General features: G+C 43.1%; 1 protein-coding gene across 10 annotated transcripts in view; it reads left to right on the top strand.

Moving 5' to 3' along the window:
* The first annotated feature begins 281 nt into the window (after positions 1-281).
* Positions 282-21,557, top strand: part of LOC118507243 (serine/threonine-protein phosphatase rdgC) — a 53,269-nt gene continuing 31,993 nt past the window's right edge. For 2 of the 10 annotated variants that reach the window (XM_036045505.1, XM_036045506.1), the window contains exons 1-2: positions 282-467; positions 12,569-13,167. In XM_036045505.1, coding sequence (XP_035901398.1) covers positions 12,963-13,167 — 205 coding nt within the window. In that variant the 5' untranslated portion in view covers positions 282-467; positions 12,569-12,962. Of the gene's footprint in view, positions 468-12,563; positions 13,168-21,557 lie in introns of all 10 variants that reach the window. The other 8 variants (XM_036045500.1, XM_036045498.1, XM_036045502.1 and 5 more) reach the window with 8 other exon arrangements.

Raw genomic sequence — 21,557 nt, forward strand, 5'->3', positions numbered from 1 at the left:
AATCGCTGAGAGCGAGAGCGTCGAAATTGGGGCGAAATTTCGCCCCGTTTCTTCCCAGCGTGCAGCGCAACGTCCGACAGCTGATGGTAGCGGCGTTGGTTGCGTCGGCGCGTCCCATATGGTATTTGTTTTGACTATATCGTACTCTGCCCAGCGTTTTGTGGGGGCATTCGGGACGCGCGCGAAACTTCTCCCTGGTGCATTCGAGGCGAAAACACAGCACGCTTGTAACGTTACGTTTCTCTGGTGGCAGGGCTGTGAGCCGACAGCGGTACGCTCGCACGATCTTCCGGATGTGAGAATGCCCGTAAAAACCCCCGTAGGATGCGAACCGTTCGGCCAAGACAGCGTATTTACGCTCGCCAGTTCAAATCGGTCGGTCGTCGGGTACGCACGTGGATGCAAGATCTTCCCGTTCAGCGGGTTAGCGCGTAGACGAGCCAACGTGAAACGCGTGTGTGAGTGTGGTGGGTTTTTGTGCCGTTTGAATTATAGAACAGCAGTTTTGATGAAGTGTTCCGACCGTCTGTCCAACGGTTCGAGACAAAACGGGCGAATTCAACGGATCGCTGAAACAGGTGTCACAAACATTGGGCGACGGGACAAAACCATAGGCCGCGATTGGGTGGTTGTGAGGTGAAAATTCAATTCCATTCGAAAAGTGAACCGTGCTGGCGGCACGATGAATTTGGAATTGAATGTTTTTCCACACGTGATCAGCGGGGAAGGTTGTAAATGACTAAGCCGTAGGGCTGCTGGTGATGTTCGGCTAGCCCGGAGCGGCTAGGGCAGCGTGTGTAAAACTTTTCTACCCAGCGCTCGTAGTAACGTTCGACGTGCCAAAGTAAATTACATGTTAGCAAAGGAAAATCGATTTTATTGAATGTAAAGCTTGTGTGTTGTGTTGTAAAACGTTACTTCCCGAACGTGATAGAGATTACCAAAACAAAAAGGGTTTAAAGTGTATGTTCACTCGGTGAATAGGGTGAAAAAGCGTGTTAAATGTGTGGAGGGCCATAGATCAACGTGTTTGTGTGGTGTTGTGGATGAAAATGGCAATCGATTGGCCGATCAAAGCGCATCATTGTTCATGTAAAGTTTTCACAAAACATTGATGGACGTACGACCAGACCAAGCCTGTCCGCAGACTGATGGAAAAAGGGTCGATTAAACTTGGATCGCTGGATAGCATCGACCGGAGGGTTGGTGGTGCATTAGCTTTGTGGTAAGTTTGTGGTTGTGTCGGTGGGGTGTTTTTCCGGTTTGTGGTTTGTGATTAATCCTGTTCTGGTGGTTTGATGTATTGGATGTATTTATATGGACAGTTTTGAACACACTCGGCAAATACTTTGTTCGAAATCGATAAATATTCTCGACTTACAATGGATAAATATTCACACAGCAGTACCGGGGTTCATATCCCATCCAGACCGCTTCCTCCGTAAGCATGACTGACTTTCTTGCTACGGGTAAAACCAAGTCACAGAAAGCAAGAAATGGCAGGCCGAGACCTTTCGAGGTTGTAATGCCAAGGAAGAGGAAGATACTAACTAAAAGCTGATAATACAACATTTTTAAGTAGTCATCAGACCATATCGCTTAATTTGTGTTTTCAGTAGAATGGGTTCTGTATCTTGTATTAAATGAAGCTCAGCCAAGGATGGCAACATGATGCAGACAGAGATATAATGAGTAAGCAAACTCATCGATATTGGGCTTTAATATGGTGGATTGATTGTTAGAAACGCTTGAATTTTATGTCATCAGACACATTATTTTCCTCTATTTTTTTTTTAAATCCGGGAGCTTAATATTACGAGATCCTAGGTAGATTTTGCATGTTCTATGTTCATAAAGTGTTGCTCGAAATTTTCATATTCAGAAGCTTGATTTTTCATGATTTTTGATTTCAACTCTATATAATGAATAGGATTTGGGGTAGAGATGACAATGGCGCTGCTCTTGATACGGCAGGGGACCAGGGTTCAAACCTAATCCGGACCGTTCCCTTCTAGTGAGGATTGGCGATTCAACTACGTGGTATCATTAAGTCTAGTAAGCCAGAAATGACAGGCATGACCTTAAGCGGTCGTTAGACCAAATTAGAAGAGACGAATGAATGAATGGTTTAGGCGGATAATTCATAAATTTTTTCCTTTCAGCTTCAACTTTTTAAACTTGTTTCAAGTTTTCTTCTTATTTTTTAGGGGATTTCTAGAAATCTTTTTTTATGTTATCTTTCATCCCACTGTCTCTGCTTAGGAAGTTATGTTTTATAATATTACCAGAGGTTGTTAAAAACTATAAAAAAATTTCCAACTGATTTTACTGCTGTTGAGATAATACAAATACTTGTCCCATTCTCGTCTTTCGGTAATTGATTTTGAAACATTGATCTAATCGAAAAAAAATCGTTCCCAGAAAGACTTCCACAAATAAAGATTTTCCGCAGCTCTTGTTCGCTATGCTCAACCAATAGAGCTGACTCTTGGCACAGAAAAAGATCACAATTCTGCACAACAAAGCTGGCTGTGAGTTTGTTTATCAAAACCGGCTCTTCCGTCAGCGCCGGGCATCGTTCGGTTACACTGCTTACATTTTATTATCGCTACGATAAGAATCCGCCTCGGGATATCAAAAACGATCTCCAAACCAGCAGAAAAGCACCCGTCCGTCCGTTCTGTTTTATCACTGATAGGCGCGCGGGTCCCCATGGGACTTGAAGCGTCAGTAAGACGGCAAACAGGAAACATTCATTCCCGGATTCGAGTCACGTGCGAAGATGACACTTTCGTGTTTGGCATTAACCGTGTGCACACGTACACACACACACACACGTACACTACCGAGAACAGACTCTCCGTCGGGAGATTAAGAGGCAATTATTTGCTTCCCAATGTGCAGCAGCGTGATGGACGGGTAGGGAGTCGGTGTCCGTGTGTGTGCTTTTCTAGCCCGTTGGTGGATCTAGTCACTCAAATTGGATCAATCGGGATTGTTCAACACCAAATCGTGCCGAATCTCGTCGAGCAGCCAGTGGACAAGATGTTCGGTCGGCACCTGTTTGTCCTCATCCTCATCCAAAGGGTCGATAAATTTGGGAGCGGGGGAGAGGAAAAATTCTGCTGGCGCACGTCTCGCTGTTCTTTGGCCGGTTGAAAGGTGAAAGTAGGTTTATTCGTCGCCCCCACACTGGGATTGCTGGCGGCCGGTGGTTCGCTATTTCCAGAAATATTCTCGCACGCAGTTACTTTTTCACGGTGCGCCTACCGTATAGGTTTTTTTTTTTACTTTTGCTGTATTTTTGTTCTCGTTTTAATCGAAAGAGCTTGTATGAGTAAGAGTGGTTAACAAACAAAAATAAATACGGTGAGCAACTGTGTGTGTGTGTTTTTTTTTTTCGTGTGCCGTACGATCCACTCGCCGTTGATCGATACGCTGGACTGATGGCGGACACAGCTCACGGTGACGGGGTTGGAGATCGTGCGTCGTGGATGGCATCGAATTTCACAAGTGTTTGTTTACTTTCTTCCGGAAGTGTTTGGCGCAGGAAGTGCGTTTACTCACGGCGAACAAGCGGAGCTACAGAGAGGCAAAACAAACGCGACCATGGATGCAACGGCCAGTAGTAGCAAGGCGAGTTAAGTGCTTCGCATTCTTTTCCCCACACGCACTGTGTCGGTGTGTGTGTGTGTGTGTGTGAGAGAGAGTATTAATTTTCTCGCAAGTCAAAAATCAAATTAAATCAGGTTGAATTGACGGAAACCCGGTCCCGGTACCGGTCAAGAGTAGGTTGTTCTTTCATTAAGAAAGTGCTTCACCTTGAAGTACAGGTCAGGCACATTCCAGCGCTGGGACGAGAGCGTGGTCATGCAGGGGAGGGTAAATATTTTTCCAGGAAAAATTGACCTTTTGAACTGGGAAGTGGTGATGAGATTCTTGCAGTGAAAATTGAAAGTGTATTGCAGGGGTTTGTTCCATATAATGGGACTGGAGAATCGCTCGCGACAATGTTTCAGTTGGACAGGGGAACATTGCAAGCTCGTTAAGGATCTTTGCAATCATATAATGGAATCTTGCATCTTACCACGCCATATTATTCACATTCGATAGGGGTTCAACCATTTCAATCATTAATTCATTCATCCATACCTGCTCGCAAATTCCACAGTCCCGTTGGAAATTTCCCCTAACTGTATGCAAAATTCCATTAAATGATTGCAATGTTCTACAATTGAAACATTGGTTTTCGGAGTGATTCAACAGTTCCTTTATTTAATTTGAACCCCCTGCATCGATGGCAAATGTAACATTTATCGACTGTTGTCCTCATAGATAGGGAGAGAGAGAGAGTGATTCGCACAACCACAAAACGTGCCTGGATGATAATTGCATTCGTAAATCGATGCCCACTTTTAATTCTAGGAAGCACCATTCGCTTCCCGATATGAAACAAAACAGAACACTCGATGAAATTTGTAATTTATCTCTGTGTGTAGCTTTGCTTTCCATCCCGCTACAAATAATTCTTGAGCGCAAAAAATTGGCTCAAATTTGCATTAAACAAATGCACGCGCGAATCATAAGCTTTTCGTGCCCGTCATTCGCTCGCATTCCAATAATCAGTCACCACTCAACAGTCAAATAATCCAATCCAATTCGGTACGATCGATCGATTGCTTTCCGTCATCAATTCCATCACCTTATTATCCACGCTTGGGTTGGAATGGGGCAAAATCTTTTGCTGAGCTGAGATACAAAAACCATCATAAACCGACGTCTCCGACGTTGGCATCTCGCCGGCTATCGCTCCTTTGTAGTGGGGGGAGTGTTTTTTCTTCTTCCACTGTGTCCTCTTAGGACCTTCCCCGGGTTTTCTTCACGCGACCTCGATAAACGTTCGAGATGTGCTGATTGTGCCAATAAACCGTAAATCGTAAAGTTGAGCCAATGCAAATGAATTCTGGGTCAATGGGGGATGGGACGCGTCCCTTGGGATTTGTGTCTACCAGTGCCAGACAGTCGGCCCGATGTGTCCGATGCTGCACAGTTTGGGAAAACACAGTCCATAAAAAAAATCTCAGCGATGTGCGAGTGGAAATTCGGTCAACGCGAATTAGTCTGCCTGTAGGAGCATATTTGGAACTCGGGAACACAATTGTCTGCTGAGTGAAGTGCTTCGTTATGGTACGCTTGGTTCGCTGACGCCAGCAACTAACGTTGCGTCTCGAAGCAAAATAATTGGACAACGACCCAGCATGTATGGTATGGGGAATCTCGACTGCATGTAGATGTTCTTTCCAACTTTCAACTGGCTAAGGTATGACGCAATGTTTCCATCCTGTTTCCCGCCACGGATGGAGATAAATAACTTTTAAACGCTGGCGCTGGATTAGAGACACCGGCGTAACGGTGGCATCATCAATCTTTCACCGGCGTGTTGTCGTTTGAAAATTGTCGCCACGTGTCAACTGATTCACCGTTCACGGTGACGCTGTGTCCGTATGAAGCAACCCGAAATGGATGTTGTGATCGTGTGAGTTGCTCCCCAGTTTCCCCCCCCCCCACAGTCCCGAGCTGGTTTAACCATCAATAAAGGGTTTTGAAATTGGTCCCAAACACACACACACAGACACGCCGGTTCAGTTATCTCGTTGCACCTTAAAAGTGCATAACGAGACAAAAGGGTGAACACAGCATGCACTAGCATGACAATGGAGCATGAACAAGAGCAGAACGGTTGTGTGCAAGGCGAGCAAAACGGTTTGTGTGCCAGTTTTATTGATTCAATTAAGCGCCAGATTAAATCAATTGGCGGTGTGGGCACTGTTTTGTTTACGCCGTCGCTTCGTTTGGACGCAGTTCAATTGTGTTATTGGATTGTTTGATTGCAATTGTTGGGCTTGGGACTGCGTAAGCTGTTTAATGGGTAAAACAAAAATCAGGGGAGAGCAAGACACACAGTTTATAGGAATATATAGGAAGATAAGTTTAAGATCAATGACAGTTTCAGCATTAGAATGTTAAATGACAGTTTTAGATTATGTATAGCAGAAACTTTAGAAAAGGACTCTCTCATAGTAATGTAATACAGTTGCTGGAATTAGGGAACCAATAGGAAAAATAGAATAAGCACCAAATAAATTGTAAAAATGGGATATTGGCTTCGATTTTCAAATAATAGCAGGTGGCAAAGGCGCCAGACTTCATACGGCAGGAGCAGGGCTCAAATCCCATCCGGACCGTTCCCCCGTAGTGATGACTGACTATCCAACTACGTGGTATCATTAAGTCTAGTAAGACAGAAATGGCAGGCATGATACAAGAGGTCTATAGGCCAAGAAGAGAGAGAGAGAGAGAGAGAGAGAGAGAGAGAGAGAGAGAGAGAGGGGGAGATAGTTCTTCTGTTAGCTAAACAAGCGCCATTATAAAAATGCAGTCTTGTCCTGCAAACGCCTGTTCTGTACTGTTTTGTCCTTGGCTAGATTGATGTTGTAAATAGCCAAACAAAAATTTAGCAATTTTCACGTATCTGTATTCTGTTTACAGTCTTTTGTTGGTGAACACAAGCTTTGGATGACCAAACCGACGCAATAAGAGAGGAAAGGTCAATTAATAGTTTTTTTATGAGTGCCCTATTGACTATGTGTGAACAGCTGAACACTTGAGTTAATTGAATTGTTGATAACGCAGCAATCGAGCATCCCCTCAAGGTAGATTGACGCAGAATAGCACTTGAAAGTGCCTTCAACTATTTAATTCTTGTCTTTAAAGCATGGAGTCGAAAACGGTAATTTTCATCATCAAAATAACCTTGTCCAAATAAGGCTATTTCGTTTCCATTTCAAAAGTGTCCACAACTACAATAATCTCAAAGCAAGCTTTTCAAACTAATAGCAAATGGAATAGGTTCTTGATTCTTGAAAGCAGTACATGCATAGCATGCATGGCGAGAAGCTGGACGGTATCAACATCAGTGGTCGACACTTGTCGTCCAAGTGTCTCGTTTTTGTTGGCACACAATAAAATAGCTGATGAAGAGCTATTCCACAACACGAACCGTCTGTACGATTCTCGGGTTGGGAGGTCTCTTGGAACAAATAAATTGAATTAAGGTTCCAGGATACGAAACGGAGCATTTTGTTGCCGGCTAATTAAAATGCTGCTCAGGATACGTATCGCTGACGTAGCTATCGCACCGCTTATCTGTGTTTTAACATTTTATTCGTTCTATGTATAAAATGTTGTAACTTCTTAATTATTGTTGGCAGTTGATGTCAAAGTATCCCTTTCTATTGTCCCAAGGCTTTAAATACTACATAAAAAAGGTCTTGTCCTTGTAGGTTATTAAACCCTAAAATATGACGTTCTAAATCTGAAGATTTCCAGCATTGATACACGGTGTGAGACAATGTGTAAATTGAAATAGACAGGCACTTTGAAGCCCTTCCTAACCCCACTAATCCGCATTTAGGGGTTTCAAGCAAAAACTGAATGTCCTTTTTACAAGGATGAATAAAATACAAAGCTGACCAAACTGTGAACGTCCTTTGCGTCAGCGAACTCGATCAATGATTTCGTACGGTAGCAACGTGCTTCGATTTGAACCGGATTAGAAGTCCAGATTACTTTGGCACTCGAGTCACCTTTTTCTGTTTCAACCGGTAAGCTTATCCTCTGGAACCGATAATCCATCTCACCGGGGCGTGTGAAATACCATCAGTGAACTAACCGGAACCGGAACGCTTCTGCAAACGATGAAAAGTGTCAACCACGTCACGGATGCCGTTCGTTCTGTGTTTGCAGGTTGTTTTGCGTCACGAATGTATTTCTTGTTTGAAAGTAAATGTCAAACCTCTTCTTTTTGCAGTCTAGTGTCGCAATGCAAAACGGTCATTTTTTGATACTCGGAAGCTCAAATACTCTACCGCCCGAACCGTTTGTGACGTGGTAGAGAACGCAACCCGCTGTTCATGCCACTGGGGGGAGTGGTTTTTCTTTCATCCTATCGAGCAGCTTAAGCGGTGGAATTTCCCTCTAACTAAATCGGCAGTAGTCGTTTTTGTACTCTACCGAAAAATTGGCGAAGGAAGTTGATCCGTTTCGTTGATCTTTTTCTCGTCGCTCACTTCAACCCGTAAAGCAAACCGACACGGGAGTGAGCCAGTTTAAATTTCTGCCGAAGGATACGGCTACATTCGGGCGCAAATCGAGCGTTTGGAAATGTGTGCTGGACGGAAGGAATTGGATGTAAGCTCACACACAACAATAAAATGGGGATAAAAAGAGAGGGGGAAATTCCTTGAAACGCTTATCGAAGTTCAATGAAATGAAAAATTGTTGATTGAGTGGTAAAATAAGCACCGGTCGACCGTATGATGACCCACTGAGCGAGATGAGTGAACGAGAGGGATAAGAAGAGACTGGCTGGGTTAGAAGAAAATTGCCCAATCGAAGTAATTGGATGTGGAAGATTGTCCGTGTGGGGGGTAATGTGGAACTGGGTAAAACATATTGGATTATACACTCAATAGTTTTTAGGAAGAAAATGGTGGAAATCATAAGCGTGGAAGAATGTTTACTTTAATGAAGAATAGAACTTTTGGAGCCCTAAAGATTTTTTAAATTTTAAACTAAGTAGAGAAATGCGTAAGATAATGTTTGTTTGATTTTAATAAAGTCTAATCAAGCTAAAAAGCACGGGCCCTCCTTTTTTGTGCAGTTGATACGGTAAAGAGTGCTCTTAAATTGGAAATAGATACAGAATGGCCATTAAGTGAAAGTTTTAATTTACATTTACTAACCTACAATATGTTTATTTATTAAATTCAACAATAAATTCGCTTAATTAATAAAACAATATTTACAAATGTTTGATTGAATGTACAAATAAACAAAATAAAAGTAATTAATAAAAAGCAGTCAGGTTTATTGCTTTTACGAGTGTGAAGAAAACGTAACGCAAATATGGTTCAATATTGGCCCCGTTTACGGTGCAAGCGAATGTGCACGGTATGGCAAAAGTAACGAGACAAAAATATACACACAAACGCACACACACACGCTTGGGAACTTTCTCCCTTTTCATTTCTTTGACACGGACCACCGCCTCTTCACTTCAAGTTCAATTTGTTCGAAATTATGGTGCGACCCTATTTATAGGTGCTGTAAATTTAGAAGTAAAGTAAAAGTCCACCACCCGTTTAAGACTGTTTTGGATGCGAGAGGGAGAGGGAGAGAAAGAGAAAGAGAGGGAGGGAAAAAAGAGGGCGAGAGCAGAAGGAGCGAAAGGAAACGCATAATTTTGCAGTCCAATGAGTTTTTAAACGATTACGCAGTACGCTTCATTCAAACCCCAGGGTGGAAACATTAGTAGCATAATTTTGCTAAACATATGTTAAAGATTCAATAAGGTTTATTTACAGTACTAAAAAAATGAAGAAAAATATATCTTCTTCCCACCCTGTAAACGAGCAAATTTACCAACGCCACATGGCAACACCTGATGGAGACGCCTGGTACTTCATGTAAATGAAACTGGACGGCGCGATTTAATTTTACACACAATCCGATGGTGGTTCGAAAGGTGTAATAAAACTGTGTGCCAACCGAGGTACGTGCAGCCGAAAATGCACGGTTGGCTGATGGCCAAAGGTGCAAAATGTGCAGTCAATCGCGACACAGAGCGTAGTGCTCGCGTAATGGGCCGTCGGCTGCACGTGTGTCGCCAGTACCGAGAGCACACACGGTTATGCCGTTGACCGCTCATGACACCGCTCGATACGGGCGCGCGTGTGTGTGCGTTTTCACCGTCGAGACCCGTCGACGTTACGGTATGTTGACTGTGACCACCTGTTTAGATGATTAGACCGTCGGCCGCCCTGTGTTCTCGGCATGGTTCGGTGCGATTTTGTGGTACCTTTTGGGATGATTCTGCCATTCTGTTTTAAAACAATAAAATTTTGACATCCCACAGTAACCGTCGCGTTGCGTGTAGGATTAATGCCCCGTACACCCGGCGCGTGTGTGATATGCAAAATGTCGCCGTCACGTTACCATGCAACCGTTCTTTTCTAATGTTTTTAATTAAATTACTCAACTAACGAAATTAAAAGGCGCCTGTGCTGCGAAGTGTCTTTCATCCAATTCAATTTTCACATTTCAATTTTGGGTGCGTGTGTGAGTGTGTACGAACATTTGTTAATTAAATGATTAGAATGAACCAGCCGGCAAAGCGACTGCTGAATATGGTTTTATTATACCGACTCACGCCGAATAAGCAAAAACCACTAATTAGGTTTGCCAGCAGCTCTGACGCCTGCGTTGCTGATTTTGCTAGTGAATGCAGTTCATTATAAGCTGCTTGTTGGGTTGCACGCTCGAATGCATTTTATGCACGGTAGAAATTGGGATGGCAGCATGATGAAGCGTGTTGAAAGTTAAAGCTTGATTGAATATTAAAATTGAGCTGACATCCTAGCGAACTTTGTGCAGCAATGGGGAATAATTTATAATATTCGCTTTATCTGCCACTGGCACGAGATGCGTGGCCGCTTTTTCCATAAAAATTTGCTTTCTCACAGTGATGGAACGCCTTTAATGCCTTGTTTTGTACTCAGAGGGAAAACAACAACAGCAAGCATCGCTGACTATCCTTGCACTGTCATTGTCGTCCCGGCGGTGTGTACTCGGCACAAAATTGAAGAACCGACACGCGTTTCCGTACGCGGGAAATATATGAAAACCCGGGTCGCGTAACCGATGCTGTGGCCAGACGGGGGAAAAACTTTGCAAAAAACACGCAGCAAAACATGCCCGTCGGCACGCACACGCCAAACAGGAGGGGGACCCACTATAAATCATCTCCACCGGATTTTCCCATGCTCCCCACGAGTGTGTGTGTGTGTGTGTGTGTGTGTGTGTGTGTGTGTGTGTGTGTTTAAAGGGTCTATCGCCAAGTGATGTGCACCCGTGAGGAGTATTTTTTCCTCCCTTCTAATTTCACTGCTTTCACGCTCGTGATTCGTTTTGTCGCAGTGACTGCAGGAAAAATTGCGAATGCGGACAAGGTTTTCCCGACCGATCGGCTGGCACCGGGCAACTGCCGGGGTCGGTCGTGTATGTAAATCGGTTCCGTGTGCCAAGCGGTTCGGCTTCCATTCATGAATCGCTGCTCGGGGTCGGCCGGTTCTGCAGAAATTCTTCTTCCGGTGCTTCCGGTGCTTCCCGTATGACCCCTTCAGTGTCGAGACATGGCTTTGACGTTGGTTTGGTCCGTGCCTTACTTTTTGTTTTGCTATGAGATTGCTTTTTTTACGAGCCGGTTTGTGTGTGTGTGGGCATGTGTAATACTGTTGTTCCGCTCCATTTCCACAGCGTAAACTGTGCTACTAGGCTCAGCGTTCTTCTGGCCGTTTTTTCTCTACTTCCTTATGGGTCCCTTACGAGCGAAGGGTTACAAAAGGGCGTTTAGCGAATGAAGAAAGAAAAAAAGGGAAACGATGTGAGTTCCCATGAATGGGGGCTCCCTTTTGCACGCGAATCCATGACGTCGGCTTGTTTGTCAACGGCGAATGACCTCAATAATGGTAATTTAATATCGAGGATATTACAAAGAAATAAATTTTTCGGCAAATGCACGAGCCATGCTCATTCCTCGGCCGAACCGCATATTACCGCATGCATTGGGCTCGTCAGCACACATACGCGATGGCAGTGCTGTGTAGCGTTGAATGTCAGTGCCGGGGCGTAGAATCAAAGAGGAATTCCAAACCCAAAAGGCTTAACCTTTAGCTCCCACAGGAGGAATGGGATGCGAAGACATTCCAACATGACATTCAAAGATGAACCTTTGGAGCCCCGCACCCGGCTGTACTAGTGTGCGTGTGCGTGTGTGTGTTTGTGTGTCAGGAGGATAAAGCTTCGCTAGTAATCGAAATATGCACGTCATAGCAGTGAGGGATTGAGACGGCACTAGAACGTTTCCTTTTTGTCTCCCCTCAGTAACATAACCTTTCCTGAATCCCTTAATAATGATTTTAAATACTAACCAAGTCACGTTTTCTTTGTATATCTTTGCATCGTTTCAGATCGAATCGACCGGGCTAGCGAATGGGGCGAGCTTCGTATCGAATGTCTGCAGCTGGCAAGGACAACACCCGCATGTGTGGCCGGGCGTTTTGCAATCACGTCGAACTTCAGCGCTACCCCCGTGGGGTGTAAACTTAATTAAAATTGCTTCTTAGACACTGTGTGTGTGTGTTGTTTAACGTCCAGCGGCACGTTGGTTGGTGGAGAAAAATCAGATTCCTATTAACGAGCGGATAAAATTGCAATTTGTATAACAACTTACACGTAGTAAGTGATGCGGTTGGAGAGCGATTGTTGTTGTTGAGGTTCTTAGAACTCAATAACGATTTCACAAAATAAAGATCAAATGCTGTCAGTTTGCTGTCAGTTTGCTGTACGGTTACAATTGAAATTGGAGTGAAGCATGCACCACGCCAAGTGTGTGTGATTCTCATACAAAATTAATATCTTTTCTTTTTCTGGGCTTATGGAAGTGCAGTGCAGTGGTGGCGTTGTAGTGATGGCACGTACCTTACACAGGTAAAACGGGAAGCATGGGAAAATATTAAACACACGAAGTTGCACACGAAGCGCAAGTAATGATAATTGAATTTTCATCCAACCACCACCATCCACCACCATCATCTGCGAAGGGTTGAGCGTGTAGTTGAGGGTTAGCCCCGGATAACGTAATCAAACATCGACCGTGGCAATAGGCAATGGTGTAAAGGGTGCGCGCTAGTGCTTTCTAGTGGTTCCCGCAGCGGTTTTCACATCTGGGGTGTGGTGCTACGTGGAAAACAAATCAAACGAGCAGAAATCAACCATCAAGACCGTGTGAGATAGAGAGCGAACGAGAGCGTGCCGGAACGTCGACAAAGGAACGGTGAAAGATGCTTCGCAATTGTGGTTGCTTTCAGCGGGCACGGCGCAGTTCCAGCTTCGAGGACTCGTCATCCTGCCGGTCGTCGGAGATTGAGCGGGGTGGCGAGATGACACCGCACAGTGGCAGCCTGCTGAAGCTGTTCACCTCGAAGGGTTGGTGCCGGCAGTGGAGGAAGAGTGGCCGCGGCATGAGCATGACCAAGATCGAGCGAAGTAAGTAGTGTGTGTGTGTGTGTGCGTATATACGTTTGAATGGGAGGATATTACCTTAAAAAAAGGGGATTGAAGAATCGCGAGGAACGGAGAGGTTTTATGTTTCAAGTTCAACACCATCATTAACCGGGATCATCATAATTCCTGCAGGACCTATGTGTGCGGGCATGTGTGACCTATGGGTTGTGGCATATTTTTTTTTACAGAATCCTCTCACAATTCCCCATTTAGGTGAATCCGTTTGCGGTATCTTTGTTTATTATCTTCCCGTACCAAAGGGATTGCAGGCGATAAGAAAGGCACACCGTTACGGGAATAGAACAAAACGGGGTCGGTTCGGTCTTTGTGTGTCGTCTAAATTGGATGAGAACGTTTTGCTGCTCCCTGGAGAAGCAAAGCATAATGTTGTTTCATTACCATTATAGCGAAGGAATGGCTTTTGGAACAAAAGGGCAGGAGCGGTTTTATACGCGCCTTGCTAGAAACCGTCGCCCGTCGTAAGAGCGTTTGATGAGCGGTGGCTGAGCGTCTGAGCGTCGTTCGGTGTTCAACATGTGACCTTAGCATTAATAATTTCGCCACAGAGTGTTTAGGATGAAGCGATTATTAGTGCTTTGAAGTAAAAGTTTTATGCGGTGGTTTGAAGCCGGTGCTTATCAGTTTTAAAATAGAACCCAAGCGTGAGTTTCCTTAATTACAGAATCCTTTAGGACCTAGACTATACTGTTCTGCTAAATGTGTTAAGACTCACGTCTAGCCAATAATGAAGCAAATAACTGCTTGCTCTTTGATTACTGTTCGAAGTAACGAGATTTCTCTCTGATTATTTTCAAAGTCCTGCTCCTGGCCTTAATTGGATAAACGATATAAGGTCGTCTTCAAATCCAATTGGAACTGTGTTCCCATAGTTTGGATTGCTTTTCCAGCTAAAACAAGACAACAACTAATGAATAAGTTGTTATCGTAGCTTCTTTAAAATTTGAAATACGTCTAATATCTTTTAAAGAACGTAAGTGTGACTAGTTAAGGTCATTTTACTTGAAACAGACTGTTGATTACATTAAATTACAAACAAAAATAACTCTTCTACTAATTTCTTAGCGCAACAGCCTCTATAGGTCGCGGTCTGCCATTTCTAGCTTTCCTTGACTTACTTATTTCTATTAGCTGGTCCAGTAGAGTTGAAGTCCAGGTCCTGCCGTGTGAAGATCGGCGTCGATATCGCCTCTGCCACTGGACCTTCCCCGAACAAGAACTCTACTCTTTTGAACATTCTCCTCCAGGGAATAAGAAGTTTTACAATAATTTATAGCTCAATTAGCTCAGCTATGAAGCAACAATCGGTGTTTTGGGTTCAAAACTAAAAGTGTATGACTATAGATGTTTGGAATCTGTAGAGTGAATATACATGAACGAATAACCTCTGATTTTGCTGGCGAAATTGTGAAGAAAAAAAAGCAGGTGTTACTCTGTGGATGAATTATTTTACGTTCATAGACGCATGGATACTTCCCTATGCTGATGAATTTTAAAATATTTCACTCCAGTCATTGTTAAGAAAGGAAAAATTTCTTCTTAAGCATGACTTTCGCAATGTAAGCTTTCTTTGCATCTTGCTACTAAAGGTCCTTTATTTTACTCTCCTGAGGCGTAATTCATTTGCTCATACATGAAACCAACTCCGATTCTCGAGTTTCTTCTATTTCGGACTTTGAAATGACGGCTTGATAACAAGTCTTGAAACTTCATACAACAAGTTTGATTGAAAGCTCTTAAAGATCTTTTGAACATTACCAGGCTACATTTGCTTTCAGTGATCCCATTTGCTTATGGGCTCCTGAGGCTGGCAAGTCATACCAGAATTGCACACTTTCCACGATATTTCCTATGAGGTGCATATAGTCCACGTTTGGCAACACATGAAACACGGAGCTTCGTACTTGCCTTGAAGTCCTGCTAAAGATGCCACTTGACTCAAGAGGGTTTATCGGGAGTTGTGGTTTTCAAGTCTATGTTTTCCTATACTTTCCTTCTATTCTATTCATTTTTTTCTGTTTTCGAGAGAGCCAGGCAGTAGAAGTGCAACATGAGATACATCTCATTTGATTGAAAAGTAGTTAGCCAATGCTACGATCACTTCAATTTTAACTTCTCCTAATTCTTACATTGGGGAGTCTGTTGGCCGACGCGATAGTAACGCTAGTCTTCACACACAATGCCCGGCGATCCAATCCTATCCAGACCAACTTCTCGTATGGGTAAAATCAAGGCACAAAAAGAGAGAGAAATGACAGGCTGAGTTAAAACAGAGCATTCAATTATTACTAGATTAATGTACAAAACATTGAAGGACACATTGTACCTTTGAATATTATATCTCAAATCAAATGCCATTTCCATTCGAAAAGCAAATAAGCAACAAGCATCTCAATGTCTTGATGGATCCTCTAGCTGCCAATTCCAAAGTAACGATGTCACTAACAAAATTGCTAACCGACTTTCCGTCAATCCCTGCTCCGTGTACAACTATCTGGCAAATGGTTGTTGTTTAGTTTTATAGTTTCCCCTTTTTCCAACCAAAACCTCAGCACATGTAGCACGTAAAATTGCTAACGTTCTTCCGCAGGTCATAAAACTATGGCAGTGGAATCAGAAATCGGAATGTGCTTAACCGTGATGGTGGTGGTAGTTAGTGGGAATGTAAATATTCAATGTAATACTCGTTACGCTGATGTGACGAGATAGTGCTGCTGCTGCTGCTGCTTGTGAGCAGATGATGAATGCGTATGGTGGAATATAGCTTTACAGCGTTATAAAGTGCGGAAGTGATTCAGTAAGGATACACGGGACACAGGATAGCAGGATGGTACTTTGTGTTACAGCCTGTACTGCCACCATGTCATGAAATGCAATTTATGTGTAATGGAATTTCCTGCTATGGTCTTGTTTCAAATGTATTTTATTGCACAAGACGGCTGCACAATCAAATCGCGCTCAAGCTATGGTTCATTAAAGCATCTTCTCGCCTAGAAGCAGTAAATGGATCGCTATTTTGTGTACGGGAAAAAGTTAAATTGAATCTCATAAAATACAGAACAGGATAGCACAAAAAAACCGACTCCCAAAACGAGATGGTGTCACTCGGGGGAACAATATGCAACCAATCAGAGAGCTATTTGCTGTGTACAAAGTGATTTTCCTTCAACCGGTGAAGAAGAAAAGCAGCAAAAAAGCCCAGAAGGAAACTAACACAAATAATGCAATACTTTTCCTCGCGTTGGTGCCACTTCCGCTACGTTGCAACGTGACCTTGACGCGAAAAAGTTCTTCTGCAAAATTCTTTTCCCCACAAGGGCAAAGACGTTGTCTATTCCAAGTTCCGTGCCAAAATTCGCACCAAAGCCAAAGTTTCCGCGTTGAGCTCAAGACGACAAAGTTTTACCCCATTTTTTGGTGCCGGAGAGTGTGTTGAGAGCTGGCAAATGGGGGAGAAAGTAGAAAATAAGGAGGGAAAATGACATACAAAACGGAGCAATGATGAAATGAGAGGCGTTTTTTTTGGTTGGTGGCTGTCTTGTTTTCCATTCTGTTGGCATTTTAAGCCTCCTGCTTCTGGGACGTTTGGAGCAAACCTGGGTTCTGCGAGTAAGAAAGAGAGAGAGTGAGAGAGAATTTATGTAACACGCAAAAGAAAGATGGACCGGGAAGAAAGGACACAATAAGCCATTAACTTTCCACGGTAACTTTGTTTGTTCAGCTTGTTTTGGGCCGGACAAGAAATAGACCGGACCGGCTGTTAGAGTTTGTTGTGAAAGGAAAAACAGGAAAAAGTGAGCAGAAAATGTAGCTTGATTGTGTGTGTTTGTGGAAATTCAGCCAACCGAAAGAACCCCACACTGTAGAAGGTAAAAGTGCATTTGGCTCTGACGACGTCACCGTTGCGTCAATGGGAAGGTAAAAATTTGCCGCAAGAACGTCATAACGTGTTTGTTTTTTTTTTTCAAGTGAAATAGGTGCGCGACTGGGAGGAAATTATGATTGGGGCAACATGAAAATAGCATATCCATCATGCGGACCCAGAGTACCGCAACCGCAGCCAAAGTGTGACCACTTAGGCTCAGCTGGTTGTGCGAACGACGTGCGACGGCCCGCCTTTTGCCTGCGGACACATTGACTGATGAGAGAAAAAACACACACACACACATACACAACACGGCCGCTTGTTTTCCGTCCTTCTTTTGCTATCGTGTGGCGCAAAACAGCGAAGGAAAAACTCATTTCCACGCAAACCTTTACGAAGTGTTGGATGCGTGAAGCAGTGGAAAACAGCGGAGCATTTTATGTATCCGGCGGAAAATGGGCGCCAAAAGGTACTACGCACACACACGCTGGAAAACTCCGTAGAAAGGATACTATAAATACTTTTTCTTCCTTTCTGGCCAGTAAACGGCAAACTCATCAAACGGCACCCGGTTTAGGGGGCCGTTTCTGTTCATGTTCATTCATAAAAATTCACGCTCATTTACGGACTACGGGATGGGATGGCAGTTGGCACACGCTTCCCGGATTTGGGTGGGTGTTTTTTTCGCTCTTGAAGCAAATTTTCCCGATAACAAGAAAATGCGAAATAGGTCATTTTGAGTTGTTCCCTTAGTGGGAGAAAAAAAGAAACAGAAAACAAACATATGAAAATACCAACTTTAAGAAGGTCAGATTCTCACGATCCATGTTAGGAAGTCTGGAAGTGGGAACGAAAAGCAGGACAATCGTAATGGGATTTTGAAAGTTTCGCCGTTCGATTCAGCAACCCCCGAAGGATGCTTGAGCAAGTTGTCCGTCAATACACAGGAGTGTTTCCGCTTTTCGTTTTTATTTTACCCCAGCTTTCCTGCGAAAAGGGTTCTCCCAGTTTTTCGATGGCCAGTCCGTCCACCAAACGAATCAAAAGAAATGTTGTTTCGCCGACGAACTTTGCATGTTCCAGGCATGCTGGTCCGAAGAGACATTCTTGACTTTTTCCCGATGGCGAAAGTAGGCTGGGTTTCCATGGGAACGGAATGGAAAGACCCGGCCCGTGGTAATTGATTATTCATCTGTTCATCATGCTGCACGGAAACCCTGTGGAAAGGTTAATGCGGGAGTGGGGCGATGGTTCTGGAATTTTTATGCAACAACCGGAGAGCCTTAATCCGGCGATGGCGAAAAGTAAAATTTGATGAGTACGAATTTTCGGATGGAAAGCATCCAGCACAGTCCAGTCCGGCCGGCACTCGGCGCAGTGTAAAAGTTAAACGAAAATTAATTCAAATTCTACGGTTGATTTCGAGCGAATGTAAAATTGGGTCGTGGCGTTTGTTGATTAAGTCAGCCGCTCAGCCTCCGTGTTTGTACTTGTCATTACCGTCGGGTGGAATGTATTTGGGCTGACGCTTTATAAGCTGAATATTTGCTGTTTTATTGGGTGGGTAGGAGTTGGGCACAAGTGGCAATAAAGCGTAGTCGAGTGATGGCTCGGGTTTGTTTTTCTTTTCTTTGCTGACGGACGATGCAAACAAACAGGCGGGTTTGAAGCGAGGAATGGCGGAAAACTGAAATTTGAATTAAAAATTTAATTGGTACAAGTCTTCGATTTTATTCTTAATTCATTTGGATGTAAACTTTTCATTACGGGTTATGGTACTTTGAAGGGAGAAATATTTCGAATAAATTATCTCGTTGGAAGAAGTTATCTTTTATTACGGCATTTAATGTTTTAAAGTTGAGGGTGCGGAATACAATTGTTATTAGCACGACACCACTTGAATTAAACTCCATTTGAATTATTTCACGAGCACGCGATTGTCTATCCAGCTACATGTATCAGGGCTTGCCTGTGGCTTGCTATTGGGAACAGGGGAACAGGATGGGATTTTATAAAAGGCTCTGTAGTATCTTAATAAACCTATTTTAAAACAAATATGTGATAGCTTGGCTTAGTAAATCAATACTTTAAGACGGAAGAAAAAATGTTAAAAACCTGGAAGCAGCTGTAAAATATTTCAAACAAAACATGATCGATCAATTCACGGCATATTGAATGATCACTTCCACGAAGATAGTAGTTATGTCTTCGATTACCCTAATGTTGAATGAAAACATTCTCCAGTGCAACGTCTACCTTTATTCAAATAAATAACGATTTTCCACGACACCCTTTCCCCGTTTTTAGCATGCCATCTCCCGTACTTCCGCTGACAGGTCTAATCTTCTGTAAGCAAAACGCGCTGTCCCGGTAATAGGAAACTTGTTAAACACCACATCTCACGTTGCATAATTGAACGCGCGCATGACTACAGTTTGAACGATCAACTTCCGTGAGCGAAAAGAAAACAGCACAAAAAAAAAACAAGGAAAACCCGTATGCCCCACTTCACTAAAAACTCCCAGCGTAAATGGATTACAATTCGCCCAGCTTGTCCATTCCATTAGCCGTTCCGCGAAATCTGTGGCTGCGTTCCGGGGGCAGCCCGGAATAAATCAAGTGAAAACTCAATTTCCTCCATCTGTCACAGTGAGTTTGTTTAATTTTCACCACAAACTCCCAAAAGGGGTGAAGCGTTTTTCGGAACCTCCCTTCGTTGGCCTGTCGGAGCATTTCGGCCCGACGCACCAAAGCATCTAATAATAATGTCATCGCTTTAACCGTTACCCGCTCACCCTCTTTCTCACGCGCCCTATTTGTCGCCCTCACGAAAGGTCATTTTTTGTGCCTTGGGAAAACAGAAGAAGAAGTGTTTTTTTGTTCGTTACATCATTACATTTCTATACCTTTATGGTGAGTCGAGAGGGGAGAATTGGTTCTTTCTGCGACAACGGTTAACGGTAAGCCACTCGGTGTCATTCCCACATTTTGCGCCAAAACAAAGCTGTCGTTTCACAAATTTATGGTTACATAAAAATGGCCGGAATTTGGCAGAAAGTGGAGGCCAGTGTCAGTGTGCTTTGAGGTGTTATGATAGCGGAGAAGGTTTAGCGGAAGACAGCTAGCCGGAAATGATGTTGCCGCGTATGTGTGCCGGAAACACAGGGTAAACGTTTCAAGGGAGGAAAATTATCATTTCGCTAGAGGTAGGAGTTGTTGTTCAAACCGGATCGTAATAACGGATGTTACCGACTGGAAACTGGGAGGTCTTGGAGGGTTTAAAGATTTGTCGGTTGAAATGTTTGCAAGGCGTTACCGTTTCTTTGTAAAGATTTCTATGTAAAGTTAATCGTAACACCTGTGTTTTATCTCATAAAGAATGAAGCTTCAGCATTAGGGCAGGGTACTACGGCGATTTTTGACAATTTACCAGATATTTTGTTCTTGTCCCGATTTTTTTCAACACGTTCTTATACAGTTTTGACTTTGTCCCTTGATTATTTATACCTTTTTTATCGAGCTAATAAGGGTGCGGTCTGGTGGTCGAAGCGACAACGGCGCCGATCTTCACACATTAGGACCGGGGTTCAAATCCCATCTAGACTGCCTCACCGTACGTAAGACTACTTTAATACAGGTAAAATTAAATCACAGAAAGTCAGAAATGGCAGGCCGAGCCCTCTCTAGGTTGAAGTGCCAAGGAAGAAGAAGAATAAGGATTTTAGAAACGATTTTTTAAAGATTTAGATAAGAACAATAGATCGTCTGCTTTAGAAAAGCGCTGTCTAATGAGAGCTAAAAATCTCACTCGAAAAAAGTCCTTACCCTACTAGTTTAATTTTATGTTTTTAATGCTATCTACCTTCAGTAAAATCACGTTGAAATATATTTATTTGTATTTATTGTATGTATGTATGCATGGCTCTACATCCTCATAAAACCTTTGCATGCTTTTGTTGGATTCTCTTGACTGAAATTTACTCGCAAGTGGATAGTTCCTGTGTGCAATCCAGAGGCGGTCCGGAGAATTAGAAGAAGTCAGAATAGAGTGTTAGAATCGTTTATGCTCCATTTATTTGTCTACTTGTGTCTTGTGTATTTTGAAACCCTCAGTAACACTCAAAAATATATAATTAATATAAATTAAATATTATATGTTAGAAAACGAGCGGTGGAACTTCTTGCAACACTTTAGTTATATTCTTAAATTTAGTAAACCAAACACTAAGTCTTCGCTTATAAGGGTTTCCTCAGTTCATACTGACATCCGGGTAGGTGCATTCAGTCCTTTTGCGATCGTCCTTCCGCATCTATCCTATCCGTACCTTTTTCTTTTGTCAGCCTATTGACAAGTTGTTGAGAACCTTACACAAGTTTCCAACAATATATGTAAAGCTAACTTAACCTCTCAAAGTGCTATAATAATTTTATACGAGAATGTCGTCACAAGTTGCAGTTTACCAAAATGAAATTAATATGATTAAAACAA

The sequence above is a fragment of the Anopheles stephensi genome, chromosome 2, assembly GCF_013141755.1.
Source record: "Anopheles stephensi strain Indian chromosome 2, UCI_ANSTEP_V1.0, whole genome shotgun sequence".
Classification (NCBI taxonomy): domain Eukaryota; kingdom Metazoa; phylum Arthropoda; class Insecta; order Diptera; family Culicidae; genus Anopheles; species Anopheles stephensi.